General features: G+C 42.7%; 2 protein-coding genes across 8 annotated transcripts in view; one reads left to right on the forward strand and one right to left on the reverse strand.

Moving 5' to 3' along the window:
- Positions 1–6,400, reverse strand: part of mgst2 (microsomal glutathione S-transferase 2) — a 122,078-nt gene extending 115,678 nt beyond the window's left edge. Inside the window, exon 1 of the mRNA XM_060851315.1 lies at positions 6,179–6,400. Coding sequence (XP_060707298.1) covers positions 6,179–6,333 — 155 coding nt within the window. The 5' untranslated portion in view covers positions 6,334–6,400. The remainder of the gene's footprint in view (positions 1–6,178) is intronic.
- The window catches only part of zgc:113425 (uncharacterized protein LOC541425 homolog), a 34,737-nt gene continuing 23,378 nt past the window's right edge, over positions 6,340–17,698 (forward strand). For 3 of the 7 annotated variants that reach the window (XM_060851323.1, XM_060851317.1, XM_060851319.1), the window contains exons 1-2: positions 6,731–6,910; positions 16,538–16,633. The gene's annotated coding sequence lies outside the window, so the exon portion shown is untranslated. Of the gene's footprint in view, positions 6,400–6,730; positions 6,911–16,537; positions 16,634–17,698 lie in introns of those variants that run through there. The other 4 variants (XM_060851318.1, XM_060851322.1, XM_060851320.1 and 1 more) reach the window with 3 other exon arrangements.

A 17,698-nucleotide genomic window follows, 5' to 3' on the forward strand; every position in this document is an offset into this window, starting at 1 on the left:
CTAAATGTCAGCCAATGAACAGTAGAATACCTCTCTCTGAAATGTTACATAATATCTTTTTAATTTTAGGCCACCTGAATTGAAGATTGGGCCTCAGTTTATTGGCTCTTGCAAGTATGTAGCATTGCCTCAATGATGCATGAGTGGCAACTTAATTTATGTGCTCCAGTCCATAGAACCAGAACCTGTTCCTACTTCATTATACGCTATACACCTTGGAATAAAGCAGCTGCATACACTAGGAACAAGCTATTTCTGTATATTGTTTTATTATGACTGGCAATTTGTTGTAAAGTACTGCATTATGAAACATTACACATTTTTGCCAACTTACAAGCAAGGTTATGTTTAATCTCAGAAACAATTTTAAATGCAGCTCCCAGAGGTGAAAAGATAGGCTTAGATTTTTTTTTGCTGCAAGTGGGATTTTGGTAGCTGGGGAGTGTGAAATCTCAAGTGTAGCATGGACCTATGAAGAACAGGTCTAGACTTTGGCAATTTATTTAGGTAGCCAGCATACATGTTTGGAAGAGTAAGATTCTTCATTGGATATGATGCTAAGATACCTTTTTGGGGAGGTAAGCTGCCCTTTAGAATTGTTAAAAATGTGCATAAATACATTACTGTCAACAGGTCTGTCAGAAGCAACTACTAAAGGGAACTGCCAAAGATTTGGAAGTCCTAGTCTACAGTGTCAATACCAAATGATTGCCTGTTAAACCTACTGTCTGCTGACTTAAGCCAAGAGTTTCCATTATTGCATTAGTGACTGAACCTGTTTTCTTCCTTTGTATCATTTGCCTCCATTGTCAGCTTCTGACCACGTATCAATACCATCACTGTGGTTGCTCATGTCCACATTTTAAACATGGCTTTGCTTTAACTCAGCACATCTGCTGCTGAATTCTTACCATACCTTTGTAAGCTCAAAACCATTGATTGCTGGCCTGCCATTTTGTAACCTCTGTACACTATTCCAAAAAATTGCCCTTATTATAACTGTGAACCACTCAACCATCACTGCCATCTCCCTGATTTATTCTGGTTCTAATATTAAGAAATTCCTCTATTTTAAAATTCTCTTGCTCCTGTTCTGAACCTTGCATGACATTGTACCTACCTAACTGTGATCTCCCAAATGGTGGCACCTTGAATGTCCCCAGTTTTAATATTTCCATAATTGACAGCTGTGTTTTGGGTTAACAAGTCCTTAAGCTCAAGAATTTGCTTCCTAAACCTCTTTACCTTTCTCTTACCTTTTAAAGGAACTCTACTACATCCTTGTATGTCTCATGTGGCACATTGGATCTACAATACTAAAATATCGTGGAAAATCAAGTTAGTGTTGGTTAACACTTGTATTTATTTTAATAGCAACACTTGTGTGTTGACATGAATTCCTGAAGAAGATTATTAAAAACTAGCATAAAAGAAATGATTCAAAGAAGTTTAAATGTTGAACTGAATAAAGACTTGCAAAGGTGTGGCCTTTAAATTTAGATTCGGAGATTAAAAATTTTAAAAGCTAAGTTGTTAAAGCTGCCAAATTAAATTGATTTATGGGTAAAAAAAAGAGGTCTGCAGATGCTGGAGATCACAGCTGAAAATGTGTTGCTGGTTAAAGCACAGCAGGTTAGGCAGCATCCAAGGAACAGGAAATTCGATGTTTTGGGCATAAGCTTATGCCCGAAACGTCGAATTTCCTGTTCCTTGGATGCTGCCTAACCTGCTGTGCTTTAACCAGCAACACATTTTCAGCTAAATTGATTTATGATAAAGAAATGGTTTTCTACAGTAAACATAATTTACTATTATGATTTCTTGATATTAAATCAGAGGTAATGTTGCATTAGTCTAGCAGTTATGAAATAACACTCAACGTAAACTTGTGTTGATATGTGATATTTATGTAACATGTCTACCCAGTTGCTGCTTAGTGTTACAAACCCACTTAATAACATTAGTGCAGATAGTCAAACATTTGCTTGTGGGTTAGTTTTGAGGACCATCTTAATTTCTCACTGACTGTTTGGGGGGTGGGGGTGGGGGTCTTTAGTACTTGAAAAACACATTTGGAAGGTGATCTGTTATCTATAAGAATGGTAGGGGATTTTAACTTTCCAAACATACAGTAACTGCCAGTGTTAAGGGTTTAGATGGAGAGGAATTTGTTGAGTGTGTACAAGAAAGTTTTCTGATTCAGTATGTGAATGTACCTACTACAAAGTGCAAAGCTTGACCTACATTTGGGAAATAAGGCAGGTGAGGTGACTGAGGTGTCAGTGGGGGAGCACTTTGGCGCCAGCGACCATAATTCTATTAGTTTGAAAATTGTGATGGAAAAGGATAGACTGGTTCTAAAAGTTTAAGTTCTAAATTGGAGGGAGACCAATTTTGATGGTATTAGGCAATTTCAAAAGCTGATTGGGGGCAGATTTCACAGGTAAAGGGACGGCTGGAAAATGGGAAGCCTTCCAGAATGAGATAATAAGAGTCTAGAGACAATATGTTCCTGTTAGGGTGAAAGCAAGGTTGATAGGTATAGGGAAGGCTAGATGACTACAGTAATTGAGGTTTTGGCTAAGAAAAGGAAAGAAGCATATGCCAGGTATAGACAGCAGAGATTGAGTGACTCCTTACAGTATAAAGACAGGAGGAGAATACTTAAGAGGGAAATCAGGAGGGCAAAAAGGGGACATGACATAGCTTTGGGAATCCAAAGTGATTTTATAAATATATTAAAGACAAAGGAGTATTTAGGGAGGGAAGAGGCACCCTCAAACATCACACTGGAAAGAAGAGCACTGGAAAGAAGAGCCGTGGAAGAACTCTGAAAAGCTAGAAATATCGTAATCAGACCAGCAGACAAAGGGTGGATGACAGTCATCCTGAACAGAACACTATATATTTGAAAAGCAAACACGCTACCAGCAGATACTGACATCTACCAACAGGTGGCGATGAGTCCGACTCCACAGCTAGAAAACTATATTACAGCGTACCTGAGGAAATTTCACAAGACAGGTGAAATTAACAAGATAGACCTCCAAAGAATGAAACCTGAAGGATCCATTTCTCCGGATTATCAAAGGTACACAAACAAGGCCCTCACTTCCTGCTACAGACATACAGACTAGCAAAAGAACTGCAATCTAAACTGAAACACCGAGTACAAAACTCAAACCACTCCATCCAGGAATTCCTTAACATCAAAGACACCAAGGTAGAGGACGACCAGGTCATGGTTGCCTCACTGCAAGACAAACGAAGGACACAAAGACCTGACAGCACCAACTCCATCAGCAAGGACAGCATCCTCCAACTAGTAAACCTGTACCTCACAACCCACTTCACCTTCAATGACCAGAACTACAAACAATTCAATGGGGTGCCTATGGGATCACCAATATCAGGACTCTTCGCAGAAGCAGTTATCTAGAGGTAAGAACAAACAGCACTTCCCACGATTCAGCCCAAGCTTTGGGTCCGCTATGTGGATGATATCTTTGTCATCTGTCATCACAAAACGTAACAAAATTAGAAGAAACATAAACAACATCCTGACTGGTACGAAGTTCACCAAAGAGGAAGAGAACAACAACATACTCCGTTTCCAAAAGGGGTAGAATGCAAAGCCAATGGAGAGCTACAGACCAGTGTTTACAGGAAAGCCATACACACTGAGCAGATACCCAACTACGGGAGCAATCATCCCAACACCCACGAACGGAGCTGCACAAGGACATTATTTAGATAAGCCACAACACATTGCAGCACCCAGGAACTACAAGAAGCTGAGGAAAAACACTTCTACAAAGTATTCAGGAACAATGGGTGCCCGATAAGCAGAGTCTGCTGATTCCTACACAGCTGACCAAAACAAAACGACACAACACGCCCAGAGACTCTAGCCACCTTGGCATACATTAAAGACCTCTTGGAGATGATGACCAGATGATTCCGACCCCTCAATGTCATGGTAGCCCACAAACCTACCACCACACTGAAACAGCTCCTGATGAATTTAAAGGACCCCTAACCAACAACCAGCAGAACAAACATCATGTACAAAATACCTTGCAAGGACTGCAATAAACATTACATTGGACAAACTAGCAGAAAATCAGCCATCAGGATACATGAGCATCAAGTAGCCACCAAAAGTCATGACCAACTATCACTGCTATCCATACACGCAGATGAAGAGGGACACCAGGTCGACTGGGACAATACATCCATCCTGGGACAGGCTAAACAAAGACACGCACGTGAATTCCTAGAGGCCTGGCATTCAAACCTGAACTCTACTGACAAACATATAGATTTGGAGCCCATTTACCAACCTCTCAGAAAAAGAACTGGAAGTGATATCACCCACCACAACAGACCAAGACAGGTAAATCACCTAGGATATAGTGAGGTCTGCAGATGCTGGAGTTGACAGTATGTTGCTGGAAAAGCACGGCACGTCAGGCAGCATCCGAGGAGCAGGAGAATCAACGTTTCAGGCCAGAGCTCTCCATTCCTTATGAAGGGCATCGGCTCGAAACGTTGATATTCCTGCTGTTCGGATGCTGCCTGACCTGCTATGCTTTTCCAGCAACACACACTCAAGACAGATAAATAGCAAGTGGGACACAACACCAGCGCTTCATCAGAGGCTTACTGATGATGTTACCTAGCATGGTGATGAAGCACAGGAGGAGATGGTACAGGATATCCTAAAATATGTAAAGGTAGATAAATCCCCAGCATTGAGTAAAGAGGTTGGGAGGTCATGTTGTAGCTGTACATATCATCGGTTATGGCACTTTTGGAATATTGCATGCAATTCTGGTCTCCCTCCTATCGGAAGGATGTTGTGAAACTTGAAAGGGTTCAGAAAAGATTTGCAAGAATATTGCCAGAATTGGATGTTTGAGCAATATAGAGAGAGGCTGAATAGGCTGGGGCTGTGTTTTTAACTGGAGCATCAGAGGCTGAGGGATGACTTTAGAGAGGTTTATAAAATCATGAGGGACATGGATAGGGTAAATAGACAAGGTCTTTTTCTAGAGGGCATAGATTTTGGGTGAGAGGGGGGAAATATTTAGAAGGGACGTAAGGGACAACGTTTTTACAGAGTGTGGTGCATGCGTGGAATGTGCTGCCTGAGGAAGTAGTGGAGGATGGTACAATTGCTGCATTTAAAAGGCACCTGGATGGGTATATGAATAGGAAGGTTTTAGAGGGATATGGGCCAAGTGCTGGCAGATGGGACTAGATTAATTTAGGATATCTGGTCAGCATGGATGAGTTGGACTGAAGGGTCCATTTCTGTGCTGTACATCTCTATGACAGAAAGACAGTTTGAGAATATGGAGAGGTTTAGGGTGCAAGTTCCACGGTTTTGGGTCAGAGCAGCTGAAAACATTACCATCAGTGGTGAACGCATTCAAATCTGACTCAGCAGAGGCGATTACTTTATATAGGGGTGACATAGTGGCTCAGTGGTTTGCACTGTTGCCTCACAGCACCAGGGAACTGGATTCGATTCCAGCCTCGGGTGACTGTGTGGAGTTTGCATATTCTCCCCATGTCTGCGTGGGTTTCCTCCCACAATCCAAAGATGTGCAGGTTAGGTGAATTGGTCATGTTAAATTGCCCGTAGTGTTCGGTGCATTAGTCAGAGGGAAATGGGTCTTTGGAGTGTCAGTGTGGACTTGGGCCGAAGGGGCTGTTTCCACACTATAGTAAATCTAATCAGAGGATTGTGGGGATGATGGGTATTACAAATAGGGAGAAGCATAATCATGAAGTATTTGAAAGCAAGAATGAGCAATTTAAAATTAAGCATTCCCTGGCCTGGATGAAGTGGCGGTGGGTGAGCAGAGTAAGGAGGGTGAAAGGGAACTCAGTGCCTTAAGAACATAGGCAATGCAACATTAAATAATCTCATGTTTGCAGAAAGTAGAATATGATAAGATGGCCAGAAGTGGGTTGGAGTGGAAAAGCTTAGGGGAAAATAAAGGTCTGTCTAAGGGTTGTAGTTGAAGATGAAGTGAGGTAGAGGAGATTTGGATGGTCACCTTATACTTAAGTGGAAGAAATCTTGGCTTGTATAATGATGGGCTAACCCCAAATCCTTGCTAGTTTTTGATACCCAAAATTTCCCCCATAAGATTTAAAATGGCCTTACTCTTCATGGGTGAGAGATGCTCCGACGAGAGTTTGAGCTTGTTCTTCACACCAAAAGTTCTCAACGTTGGCAGGCACAGCAGAAAAATGGATTATCCTGATTATCCTGCCAGTGAATACATCCACTAAATTGCCTCTGGCTGAGTAACACTGCATAGTCTACGGAGGCCTACACGGAAGGAAGGTGACTCCACCCAGGAATGGTGTTTCACCCAATAAAGGGTAAATAATACATTAACTTTTAAAGAGAATACAAAACTGTTGCAATTACTTTGGCGAGCATTAGTTTGGAGGACGTAGCCTTACATAATCGGTGAGTTTCTAGAAAAAATTACTGAAGTACGAAACCAACTCTACAGTGACAGATGACTGGGACAAGGGCATTTTTTCAAAGAAATCAAAGTAAACTTGCAACAAACGCTTCTGTCTCCCGTGAAAAGTAAAGAGAGAAATGTAATAAACAAATCTGAGAACTTTAAAAAGTTGAGAACAGCACAAAAATCAGACGGTTCCTTGTAGCTGTGCCCAGGAATGGGTTGGATAGGGTTAATGAGGGAGGTGTTCCTGCTGAGCTAGTTCCACCTGTGAACCTGGATCATGGAGTCCGCAGAGCTCACTTGTCGAGGGAGACGTTCGGAGTCGCTGTAAAGGAGGACAGAAAAAGAAAGTAAAACTTCTCCGAGTGCGACAGCGAATTTTAATTTCGAAGCAAGTAAATATTGCCTCAAACCAGGTAACCAAGCCGATCGAGCATTCATCGTGTGGTACTCGCTTTTTATATTGAGACACGGTGGTGAAGGTAATGGTTTCCGCTCAACGTGGTGATGGGCTAGAAATTGGATCTGGATGTTTGGAAGCGAATTCCTTTTGTTCCTGGTGTACATGCGCTCGCTTTGAGAGAAGGAAATGTGTGCGTTCCCGGGTGAAGAGTCCAAAATTGCTGCGAGTTAGATCCTGGTTAAACAAGGTGGGGGGAGCCTAGAGACTCATACAGGATGGAAACAGACCCTTCACTCCAACTAGTCCACTCTGGCCATGTTCCCCAACTAAATTAATCTCACCTGCCTGTTCTTGGCCCATATCACTACAAATCTTTTCTATTCATTAACTTAACCAAGTGTCTTTCAAAAGTTGTAACTACCTGCATTCATCACTTCCTCTGGCAGTTCATTCATACACTAACCATTCTGTTAAAAAAAAATTACCCCTCACATCCATTTTAAATCTGTCTCCTCTCACCTTAAAATGCCAATAGTTTTGTCGATCCCCGCCATCGGAAAGACTTTTGCTATTCACCTTATCTATGCCACTCATGCTTTTATAAACCCCTATAAGGCCTCCCCTCGACCGCCTGTGCTACACTGAAAAACGTCCCAGTCTATCCAGTCCATTTTTATAACTCAAAACCTCTATTCCTGCCAACAGCCTGGTAAATCTTTTCTGAACCCTCTCCAGTTTAGTAACATCCTTTCTATAACAGGGTGACCAGAATTGCACACAGTATTCCAAAAGAGGCCTCACCAATGTGCTGTACAGACTCAACATGACATCCCAACTCCTATACTCAGAAGGTTTGAACAATGAAGGCAAGCAAGACAGACACTTTCTAAACTACCCTGTTTACACCTGTGACATAAATTTCAAAGAATTATGAACCTGAACCCTTGGTTCTCTATTCTACAACACCATCCACGACCCTACCATTAATTGTATAAGTCCTGCCCTTGTAGGTGTTAACAAAATGCAATATCTTGCACTTAGAATCATTAGAGTTGTACAGCACAAAGACAGACTCTTGTCTATGTTGACCAGATTGCCAACATTGCATGATATCCCTCTAAGTTCTTCCTTTTCATGTTATCCCAATTAAACTCCAATTTGCCACTCTTCAGCCCATTGACCCAATTGATCAAGATCTCTTTGTAATCTTAGAGGAATAAATTGTTTGTTATTCGTGTGGAGAACTGAGAAGGGAGCTTGTTTGTGAGACTGTTCAGTAGAGTTTGGTGTCGAACTGGAGGGGAACAAATAACTGAGTTATGAACTGGTCCCTTAATCTTTCATTTACATTTAGGAATTTAATGAGAACTGTGTGGATTTAATAATATTGACTTTTCTTGGGGCACTCGAACAAGTAGGCACAGTATACACATTTGAAGTTGTATAGCTCACTAAATCATTTAGAAATTCAAAATAAGATATTGAGCTGTCCAAATGTAAAATAGCTCAACAATTCAGGGAAGCGAAAGTGAGGACTGCAGATGCTGGAGATCAGAGTCAAGTTTAGAGTGGTGGTGAAGAGCACGGCAGGTCAGGCAGCATCTGAGGAGAAGGAAAATCGCCATTTTGGGCAAAAGCCCTTCATCAGGAATGAGGTTGGGAGCCTCCAGGGTGGAGAGAGAAATGGAAGGTGGGGGGGGGTTAGAATGATGCTGCCTGACCTGCTGTGCTTTTCCAGTTGACACCAGTGTTTGTCAACCTTCATCTTTTTTAGCAGCAGATCAAATATTTTAAAATTATAAAACATGAAGGAATTACATGTCAATTTTTTTCATTCTGTGGCAATATTTAGAAATGCCCAGAATTCCCACCCTTAATCAATTTAAACAGGAAAAAAAAATGTCAGTTTTTATGTTAGCTTGTGGACATAAGTCGGTACACCCTCCAAGTACTTTCGCTTGAGAAGTACTTCGAGATGTTTCAATGATAAAGCTGTTTTTAATCGAACACAATGATATTGTTTAAACTGCATGTTAACATTGAATGTTGAAAAGTTAGTTTTTAGTGTTTCAAAAGCCTAATTGTGGACCAGTACAATTGGTTAACTTGGAAATGCCAAACTGTTGTAATGGGTCATTATATCACTTGTCACTTTACACTAGAATGGCCTGTCCTTGCAGCCTGCTTGTAAAACTTTTTTTTGTCTCCAATGTTTTTTTTGCAGCATGCGCAGAGCATGAGAGTATTGCATGCAAGTAAGTGACTTGACATAACATCTCATCTGACTCTGAACAATGCTGCTAATACCAATAGAGACGATGTGCTCAAATCTAAAGCAAGGCTTAAACGTACAACAGAATTAACATTTTGGGTCCAGTGACCCTTTTCCAGAACACTTGAGTTTGAAAGAAGGATTAGAGTCAAAGAGATGTATAGCATGGAAACAGACCCTTTGGTCCAACCCGTCCATGCCGACCAGATATCCCAACTAAATCTAGTCCCACCTACCAGCACCTAGCCCATATCCCTCCAAACCCTTCTTATTCATATACCCATCCAAATGCCTCTTAAATGTTGCAATTGTACCAGCCTCCACAACTTCCTCTGGCAGCTCATTCCATAAACGTACCATCCTCTATGTAGAAAAAGTTGACCCTTAGGTCCCTTTTATATCTGGTCTGTTTTATACTTTTCCCCTCTCACCCTAAACCTATGCCCTTTAGTTCTGGACTCCCCGATCCCAGGGAAAAGACTTTTTCTATTTGTCCTATCCATGCCCCTCATAATTTTGTAAACCTCTATACGGTCACACCTCAGCCTCCAATGGTCCAGGGAAAACAGCCCCAGTCTTTTCAGCCTCTCCCTATAGCTCAAATCTTCCAACCCTGGCAACATCCTTGTAAATCTTTTTAAAACCCTTTCAAGTTTCACAACATTTTTCCAATAGGAAGGAGACCTGTATTCCAACAGTGGCCTAACTAATGTCCTGTACAGCCGCTACATGACCTCCCAACTCCTGTACTCAATACTCTGACCAATAAAAGAAAGCATACCAAATGTCGTCTTCACTATCCTATCTACCTGCGACTCTACTTTCAAGGAGCTATGAACCTGCACTCCAAGGTCTCTTTGTTCAGCAACACTCCCTAGGACCTTACCATTAAGTGTATAAGTCCTGCTAAGATTTGCTTTCCCAAAATGCAGCACCTCACATTTATCTGAATTAAACTCCATCTGCCACTTCTCAGCCCATTGGCCCATCTGGTCCAGATCCTGTTGTAATCCGAGGTAACCCTCTTCGCTGTCCACTCCACCTCCAATTTTGGTGTCATCTGCAAACTTACTAATGTATCGCTTATGCTCACGTCCAAATCATTTATGTAAATGACAAAAAATAGAGGACCCAGCACTGATCCTTGTGGCACTCCACTGGTCACAGGCCTCCAATCTGAAGAATAACCCTCCACCACCACCCTCTGTCTTCTACCATTGAGCCAGTTCTGTATCCAAATGGCTAATTCTCCCCGTATTCCGTGAGATCTAACCTTGCTCATCAGTCTCCCATGGGGAACCTTGTCGAACGCCTTACTGAAGTCCATATAGATCACATCTATTGTTCTGCCCTCATCAATCTTCTTTGTTACTTATTCAAAAAATTCAATCAAGATTGTGAGGCATGATTTCCATGTTGACTATCCCTAATCAGTCCTTGCCTTTCCAAATACATGTACATCCTGTCCCTCAGGATTCCCTCCAACAACTTGCACACCACCAACGTCAGGCTCATTGGTCTATAGTTCCCTGGCTTGTCCTTACAACCCTTCTTTAACAGTGGCTCCACGTTAGCCAACCTCCACTCTTCTGGCACCTCGCCTGTGACTATCAATGATACAAATATCTCAGCAAGAGGCCTAACAATCACTTCTCTAGTTTCTCACAGAGTTCTTGTGTACACCTGATCAGGTCCTGGGGATTTATCCACCTTTACCCGTTTCAAGACATCCAGCACTTCCTCCTCTTAATCTGGACATTTTGCAAGATATCACCATCTATTTCCCTACAGTTTATATCTTCCATATCCTTTTCCACAGTAAATACTGATGCAAAATACTCATTTAGTATCTCCCCCATTTTCTGCGGCTCCACACACAGGCTGCTGATTACTGGATCTGAAATGTTAACTTTGCTTTCAGTCCACAGATGCTGCCAGGCTTTGGGAATTTTTCCAACAATTTCTGTTTATGTTTAAAGATTGAGGAGTTGGTCTCTTAGGAAGTTTCTGCAGCTCTAATGTGTATGAAAATAAATATATTAAGCCTTTTGAGTTGTAAAGATATCTTTCCTTCCTAAGTTCAGTTACCAGTGCTTAAAAATAAATTGTCCATCATTATAGTTTAAATTAGAATATAGAAATAGGAGCAGGACTAGGCTATATAACCTCTCATGGCTGCTTTGCCATGTGGTTTGATCTTGGTCTCAATTCCACTTTTCTGCCTATTTTCCATTAAACCTGGACTCCTCTATAGTTCAAAATTCTCTGGTTCAGACTTGAAATTAGCATGAAGTACGTTCAATGTTTCAGCCTCCACACCTCTCTGGGAAAGAGAATTTCAAAGATTTGCAACCCTGACAGACAAGAAATTAGTCTTCTATCCTAAATAGATGATCCCTTATTTCTAAAACTGCCCCTTGCTTTATGTTGAAGAGTCATAGAGATGTACAGCATGGAATCAGACCCTTTGGTCCAACTTGCCAACCAGATATCCTAACCTAATCTAGTCCCATTTGCCAGGACTTGGCCACTATTTCACTATACCCTTCCTATTCATATACCCATCCAGATGCCTTTTAAATGGAGATGTTGTACTGGCTTCCACTACTTCCTCTGGCAGCTCATTCCATATACGCACAACCCTCTGTGTGAAAAAGTTGCCCCTTAGATCCCTTTTGTATCCTGTCCCCTCTCACCCTAAACCCATGTCCTCTAGTTCTGAACTCACCCATGCCAGGGCAAAGACTTTGTCTATCTATCCTATCCATGTCCCTCATGATTTTATAATCCTCTATAAGGTCACCCTTCAACCTCTAACACTTCAGGGAAACAGGCCCAACCTATTCAAGTTCTCTCTTTAGCTCAAATCCTCCAACCCAGGCAAATCTTTGTAAACCTTTTCTGAACCCTTTCAAGTTTCGCAACATCCTTCTGATAGGAAGGAGACCGGAATTGTATATAATGTTCCAAAAGTGGCCTAACTAACATCCTGTACATCCATAACATGACCTCCCAACTCCTATACGCAATACTCTTACCAATAAAGGAAAGCATACGAAATGCCGCCTTCACTATCCTATCTACCTGCAACTCTACTTTCAAGGAACTATGAACCTGCACTCCAAGGTCTCTTTGTTCACCAACACTCCCTAGGACCTTACCATTAAGTGTATTAGTCCTTCTCTGATTTGCCTTTTCAAAACACAGCACCTCACATTTATCTAAATTAAACTCCATCTGTCACTCAGCCCATTGGCCCATTTGATAAAGATCCTGTTGTACTCTGAGGTGACCTTATGAGATATCCTCATTCCTCATAAGACATTACCTTTGCCCCAGGAATCAACCTTGTGGACCTTCTGAGAACTACCTCCAAAACGAGTACATCTCTGCATAAAGCTTACTAATTATATGCAGTGATCTCCCCAATGTCCTGTGCAGTTGTAGTGAGACTTTCTTACTTCAGTCCTGAAATATTTATTCCATTTGCCTTTGTTGTTCCATTTGAATTTCATGTCTGAAGACAGCTAGATTCCTCTCTACTGCAGCATTCTATAGACTCTATTCAAACAATGTTTTGATTTGCCTTGCAGAATCTGCCAAAGTTTTGCCCACTTGTTTAAACTACCTATATCCACTTGCAGACCCTGTGATTACTGCACAATATACTATCCTGTATTTTATATCAGCAGCAAATTTGACTACAGTGTTCTTGCTTCCTTCATCTAAGTACTATATATATTGCAAATAGTTGAGGCTACAGCACAGATACCTGTTACACCCCACTAATTACAAATGACCTTTTGTCCCAACTCTTGTTTCTGTTAGTTAGCCAATTATGTATCTATATTGTTGTTATTATTTTATCCCCAACACTATAATTTCTTAGGAAGAAATAATAATATAGGATGAGGGGTGGGGGAGTCCAGAACTAGAGGCCATAAGTTTAGGGTGAGAGGGGAAAGATATAAAAAAGACCTAAGGGGCAACTTTTTCACACAGAGGATGGTATGCATATGGAATGAGCTGCCAGATGAAGTGGTGGAGGCTGGTACAATTGCAACATTTAAAAGGCTTTGGGATATCAGGTTGTCATGGATGGGTTGGACCAAAGAGTCTGTTTCCAGGCTGTACATCTCTGTGACTCTAACTATGAGGAGCAGGAGGTCTCGAGATTCCAGTCTGCCCTCTGTAACCCTCAATTCCTATCAAAACTCCTATCTAACTTGACCACTTACTTTGTGTAGTAGCCTAACTTGTTGTATCTCATTGATTATCTTTTGACCATATTGAACAGAATCCTGGAGTTATGACTGGTATTGAAGATACCATTTAACAATTCCTCAAGTTAAAAGGTGATCTAATGATTGATATCGGCAACCAAATGTGCAGAATTCCTATGAAATGCAGCAATAATGATGTGCACGGGAAGTTAATTTTTCAGTTGTATTATGTTTACTTCACTGAGATAATTAAACATTATATTACAGACACAGCTGCTCTGTTTGAGAAGGAGGGAGAGAGAGAACACATAAAATAGGCTAGCTAGCCTAACGTTTATCACTGAGAAAATGCTAGGATCCATTGTTAAAGTAGTTGAAAGATGCTTTGAAATTGAATATAAAGAGGCAGAAGGAATATATCTTCGAGTAAAAAATGAGGTCTGCAGATGCTGGAGATCACAGCTGCAAATGTGTTGCTGGTCAAAGCACAGCAGGCCAGGCAGCATCTCAGGAATAGAGAATTCGACGTTTCGAGCATAAGCCCTTCATCAGGAATAAGAGAGAGAGAGCCAAGCAGGCTAAGATAAAAGGTAGGGAGGAGGGACTAGGGGGAGGGGCGATGGAGGTGGGATAGGTGGAAGGAGGTCAAGGTGAGGGTGATAGGCCAGAGTGGGGTGGGGGCGGAGAGGTCAGGAAGAGGATTGCAGGTTAGGAGGGCGGTGCTGAGTTGAGGGAACCGGGCGGAGAGGTCAGGAAGAGGATTGCAGGTTAGGAGGGCGGTGCTGAGTTGAGGGAACCGGGCGGAGAGGTCAGGAAGAGGATTGCAGGGGCGGAGAGGTCAGGAAGAGGATTGCAGATCCTCCCACTTCCTCCAAACTAAAGGAGTTGCCATGGGCACCCGCATGGGCCCCAGCTATGCCTGCCTCTTCGTAGGATATGTGGAACAGTCCATCTTCCGCAACTACACTGGCACCACCCCCCACCTTTTCCTCCGCTACATCGATGACTGTATCGGCGCTGCCTCGTGCTCCCACGAGGAGGTTGAACAGTTCATCAACTTTACTAACACCTTCCATCCCGACCTGAAATTCACCTGGACTGTCTCAGACTCTTCCCTCCCCTTCCTAGACCTTTCCATTTCTATCTCGGGCGACCGACTCAACACAGACATCTATTATAAACCGACTGACTCCCACAGCTACCTGGACTACACCTCCTCCCACCCTGCCCCCTGTAAAAACGCCATCCCATATTCCCAATTCCTTCGTCTCCGCCGCATCTGCTCCCAGGAGGACCAATTCCAACACCGCACAGCCCAGATGGCCTCCTTCTTCAAGGACCGCAGATTCCCCCCAGACATGATCGACGATACCCTCCACCGCATCTCCTCCACTTCCCGCTCCTCCGCCCTTGAGCCCCGCTCCTCCAACTGCCACCAAGACAGAACCCCACTGGTTCTCACCTACCACCCCACCAACCTGCGCATACAACGTATCATCCGCCGCCATTTCCGCCACCTCCAAACGGACCCCACCACCAAGGATATATTTCCCTCCCCTCCCCTATCAGCGTTCCGCAAGGACCACTCCCTTCGTGACTCCCTCGTCAGATCCACACCCCCCACCAACCCAACCTCCACCCCCGGCACCTTCCCCTGCAACCGCAGGAAATGTAAAACTTGCGCCCACACCTCCACACTCACTTCCCTCCAAGGCCCCAAGGGATCCTTCCATATCTGCCACAAGTTCACCTGTACCTCCACACACATCATCTATTGCATCCGCTGCACCCGATGTGGCCTCCTCTATATTGGGGAGACAGGCCGCTTACTTGCGGAACGCTTTAGAGAACACCTCCGGGCCGCCCGAACCAACCAACCCAATCACCCCGTGGCTCAACACTTTAACTCCCCCTCCCACTCCACCGAGGACATGCAGGTCCTTGGACTCCTCCACCGGCAGAACACAACTACACGACGGCTGGAGGAGGAGCGCCTCATCTTCCGCCTGGGAACCCTCCAACCACAAGGTATGAATTCAGATTTCTCCAGTTTCCTCATTTCCCCTCCCCCCACCTTGTCTCAGTCGGTTCCCTCAACTCAGCACCGCCCTCCTAACCTGCAATCCTCTTCCTGACCTCTCCGCCCCCACCCCACTCCGGCCTATCACCCTCACCTTGACCTCCTTCCACCTATCCCACCTCCATCGCCCCTCCTCCTAGTCCCTCCTCCCTACCTTTTATCTTAGCCTGCTTGGCTCTCTCTCTCTTATTCCTGATGAAGGGCTTATGCTCGAAACGTCGAATTCTCTATTCCTGAGATGCTGCCTGGCCTGCTGTGCTTTGACCAGCAACACATTTGCAGCAGAAGGAATATAGCTTTGTGAAAGGAAAATCATGTTTGGAAAATGAGTTATTTGAGGATGTAAGATTCAAGCTGGACAAAGGGGCATCAGTAATGTATCTGGATTTCTAAAAAATGTTTGTTGAGATATCACACATAAGATTATTGAACAAAATAAGAAATCATGATGATGGGGGTGTTGTTAGCATATAGTGAGAAATGGATCATTTTCAGGCTGACAAGCTGTGAGGATGGAGGAAGTGACTATATCATCAGCAAATGTGGCTACAATATAAAGGCAGGCAGAAAAACAGGTTGTGAGAAGGATACAAAAATTCTATGAAGGAATAAAGTTAGGTTGTAAGTGGGTATGATAATTTTCTGTCCTTTTTTATGTTTTCACTGGATACCAGGTCAGATGTCCACAAAGGAAATGTCACGCTTATCACCAACATTGATCCATTCTTTGCTGCTTGCTTAAAAGTATTTATTCTCTGACTTCACTGGCCTTCCTTAAGTCTCTCCTCTAAATAAAATCTCTTCTTATGTTTACAGCCACCCCTCAACTTTGTAATGGCCCATAATTTCTTTATTCCTATGCTCTCTATTACTATAAAGTAATCCTCGACCATTTCCTTCTATGCCTCACGACTTCCTATCCCTTAAACCCCACTTCTTCATTTCCTGACCAGGGGTGAGAATAACATTTATAATTCTTGCTCCTCCCTAAATTTGCTATATGATCTTCTGCAACTGTAAACATACTTAATTATCTTTCACCTCCATTTTTGTCTTTGTCTTCAGCAAAACCTTTAGGGGAGGCAGTGGCATAGTGGACCAGTAATTCAGAATGCCAGGCTAATGTTCTTAAGGACGTGGATTTGAAAACTGCCACTGTAGGTGAGGAAGCAAATCTGGAATTTAACTAAAAATAGTCTAATGGTGATCATGTAACCACTGGTGACTGTTGTAAAAACCCATTTTGTTCACTGATGTCCTTTTGGAGAAGGAAGTTTGCCATCCTTAACTGATCTGACCTTATATGCAACTCCAGATCCATAGCATTCTCACTGACTGTTAAATGGCTCCTGGACAATCAAGGATAGAGAGTAAATGCTGACCTTGCCAGTAACCCCCACATCGCATAAATGAATAAGAAGAACCTCTCAATCCAATCATTTCTCTGATTTTGACCCATTTTGTGCCGACCAGAATTGGCGTGGGGACTAATGGTGGGAACACAGACTTAAAATTTAGTGCTGTTCTCGTTTATCCATCATTGTCACATCAAAATGCTATTCAGCTGCTTGCTTCTCTGTCAAACTCTTTCCCAGAATCTGTGTGACCTTTCTTTTCACTCAGCAGTTTCATAAGTTGTTTCCTCCAGTTTGTACCTGAAGCAAATGCAAGGATGTTATTGATTTCTTTGACATACAAGACTAAACCTGAACATTCAGCTCTCCTGGCTGACCTTTCTGCTTGCTTAAAAAGTTAAGTCATGAACTACTCTTTGATCATGACCACTGCAAGCTGATTATGTACATGAAGTCCATCTATTGGTGTCTTGACCTATTTTGACCAAACTACTAATGTGCCTTCCTAGCTCCAAGCTAGCTGACAAGTTCTGCTGGCTTTGTCCTCCTGCTGTCAAAATGTCCATCGTCATCCCAGTCCTTATAATACTCACACTCTATCCCTCTGACACAGTATTAAGCCTAACCAGTGTAAGAAAAATATATTCTGACTGTGATTCATCATTCTGCCCCATGTTTCTTGAACACTGTACAGCTTCTGAAACAGTTCACAATGCTGTTGTCCTCTATTGTCCAGCATAGGGAAGGTTAAGACACAAGACGGTGCCTTCAACACCTGGTTAAATGAGCATCAGAATTTAGTGCCAATCTCCTGCTTTTTCCCCCCACACCCTTGCATATTATTTTATTCAAATAATTTCTTTATCCAAAA

This window comes from Hemiscyllium ocellatum, chromosome 36 (genome assembly GCF_020745735.1).
Source record: "Hemiscyllium ocellatum isolate sHemOce1 chromosome 36, sHemOce1.pat.X.cur, whole genome shotgun sequence".
In the NCBI taxonomy this organism is placed as follows: domain Eukaryota; kingdom Metazoa; phylum Chordata; class Chondrichthyes; order Orectolobiformes; family Hemiscylliidae; genus Hemiscyllium; species Hemiscyllium ocellatum.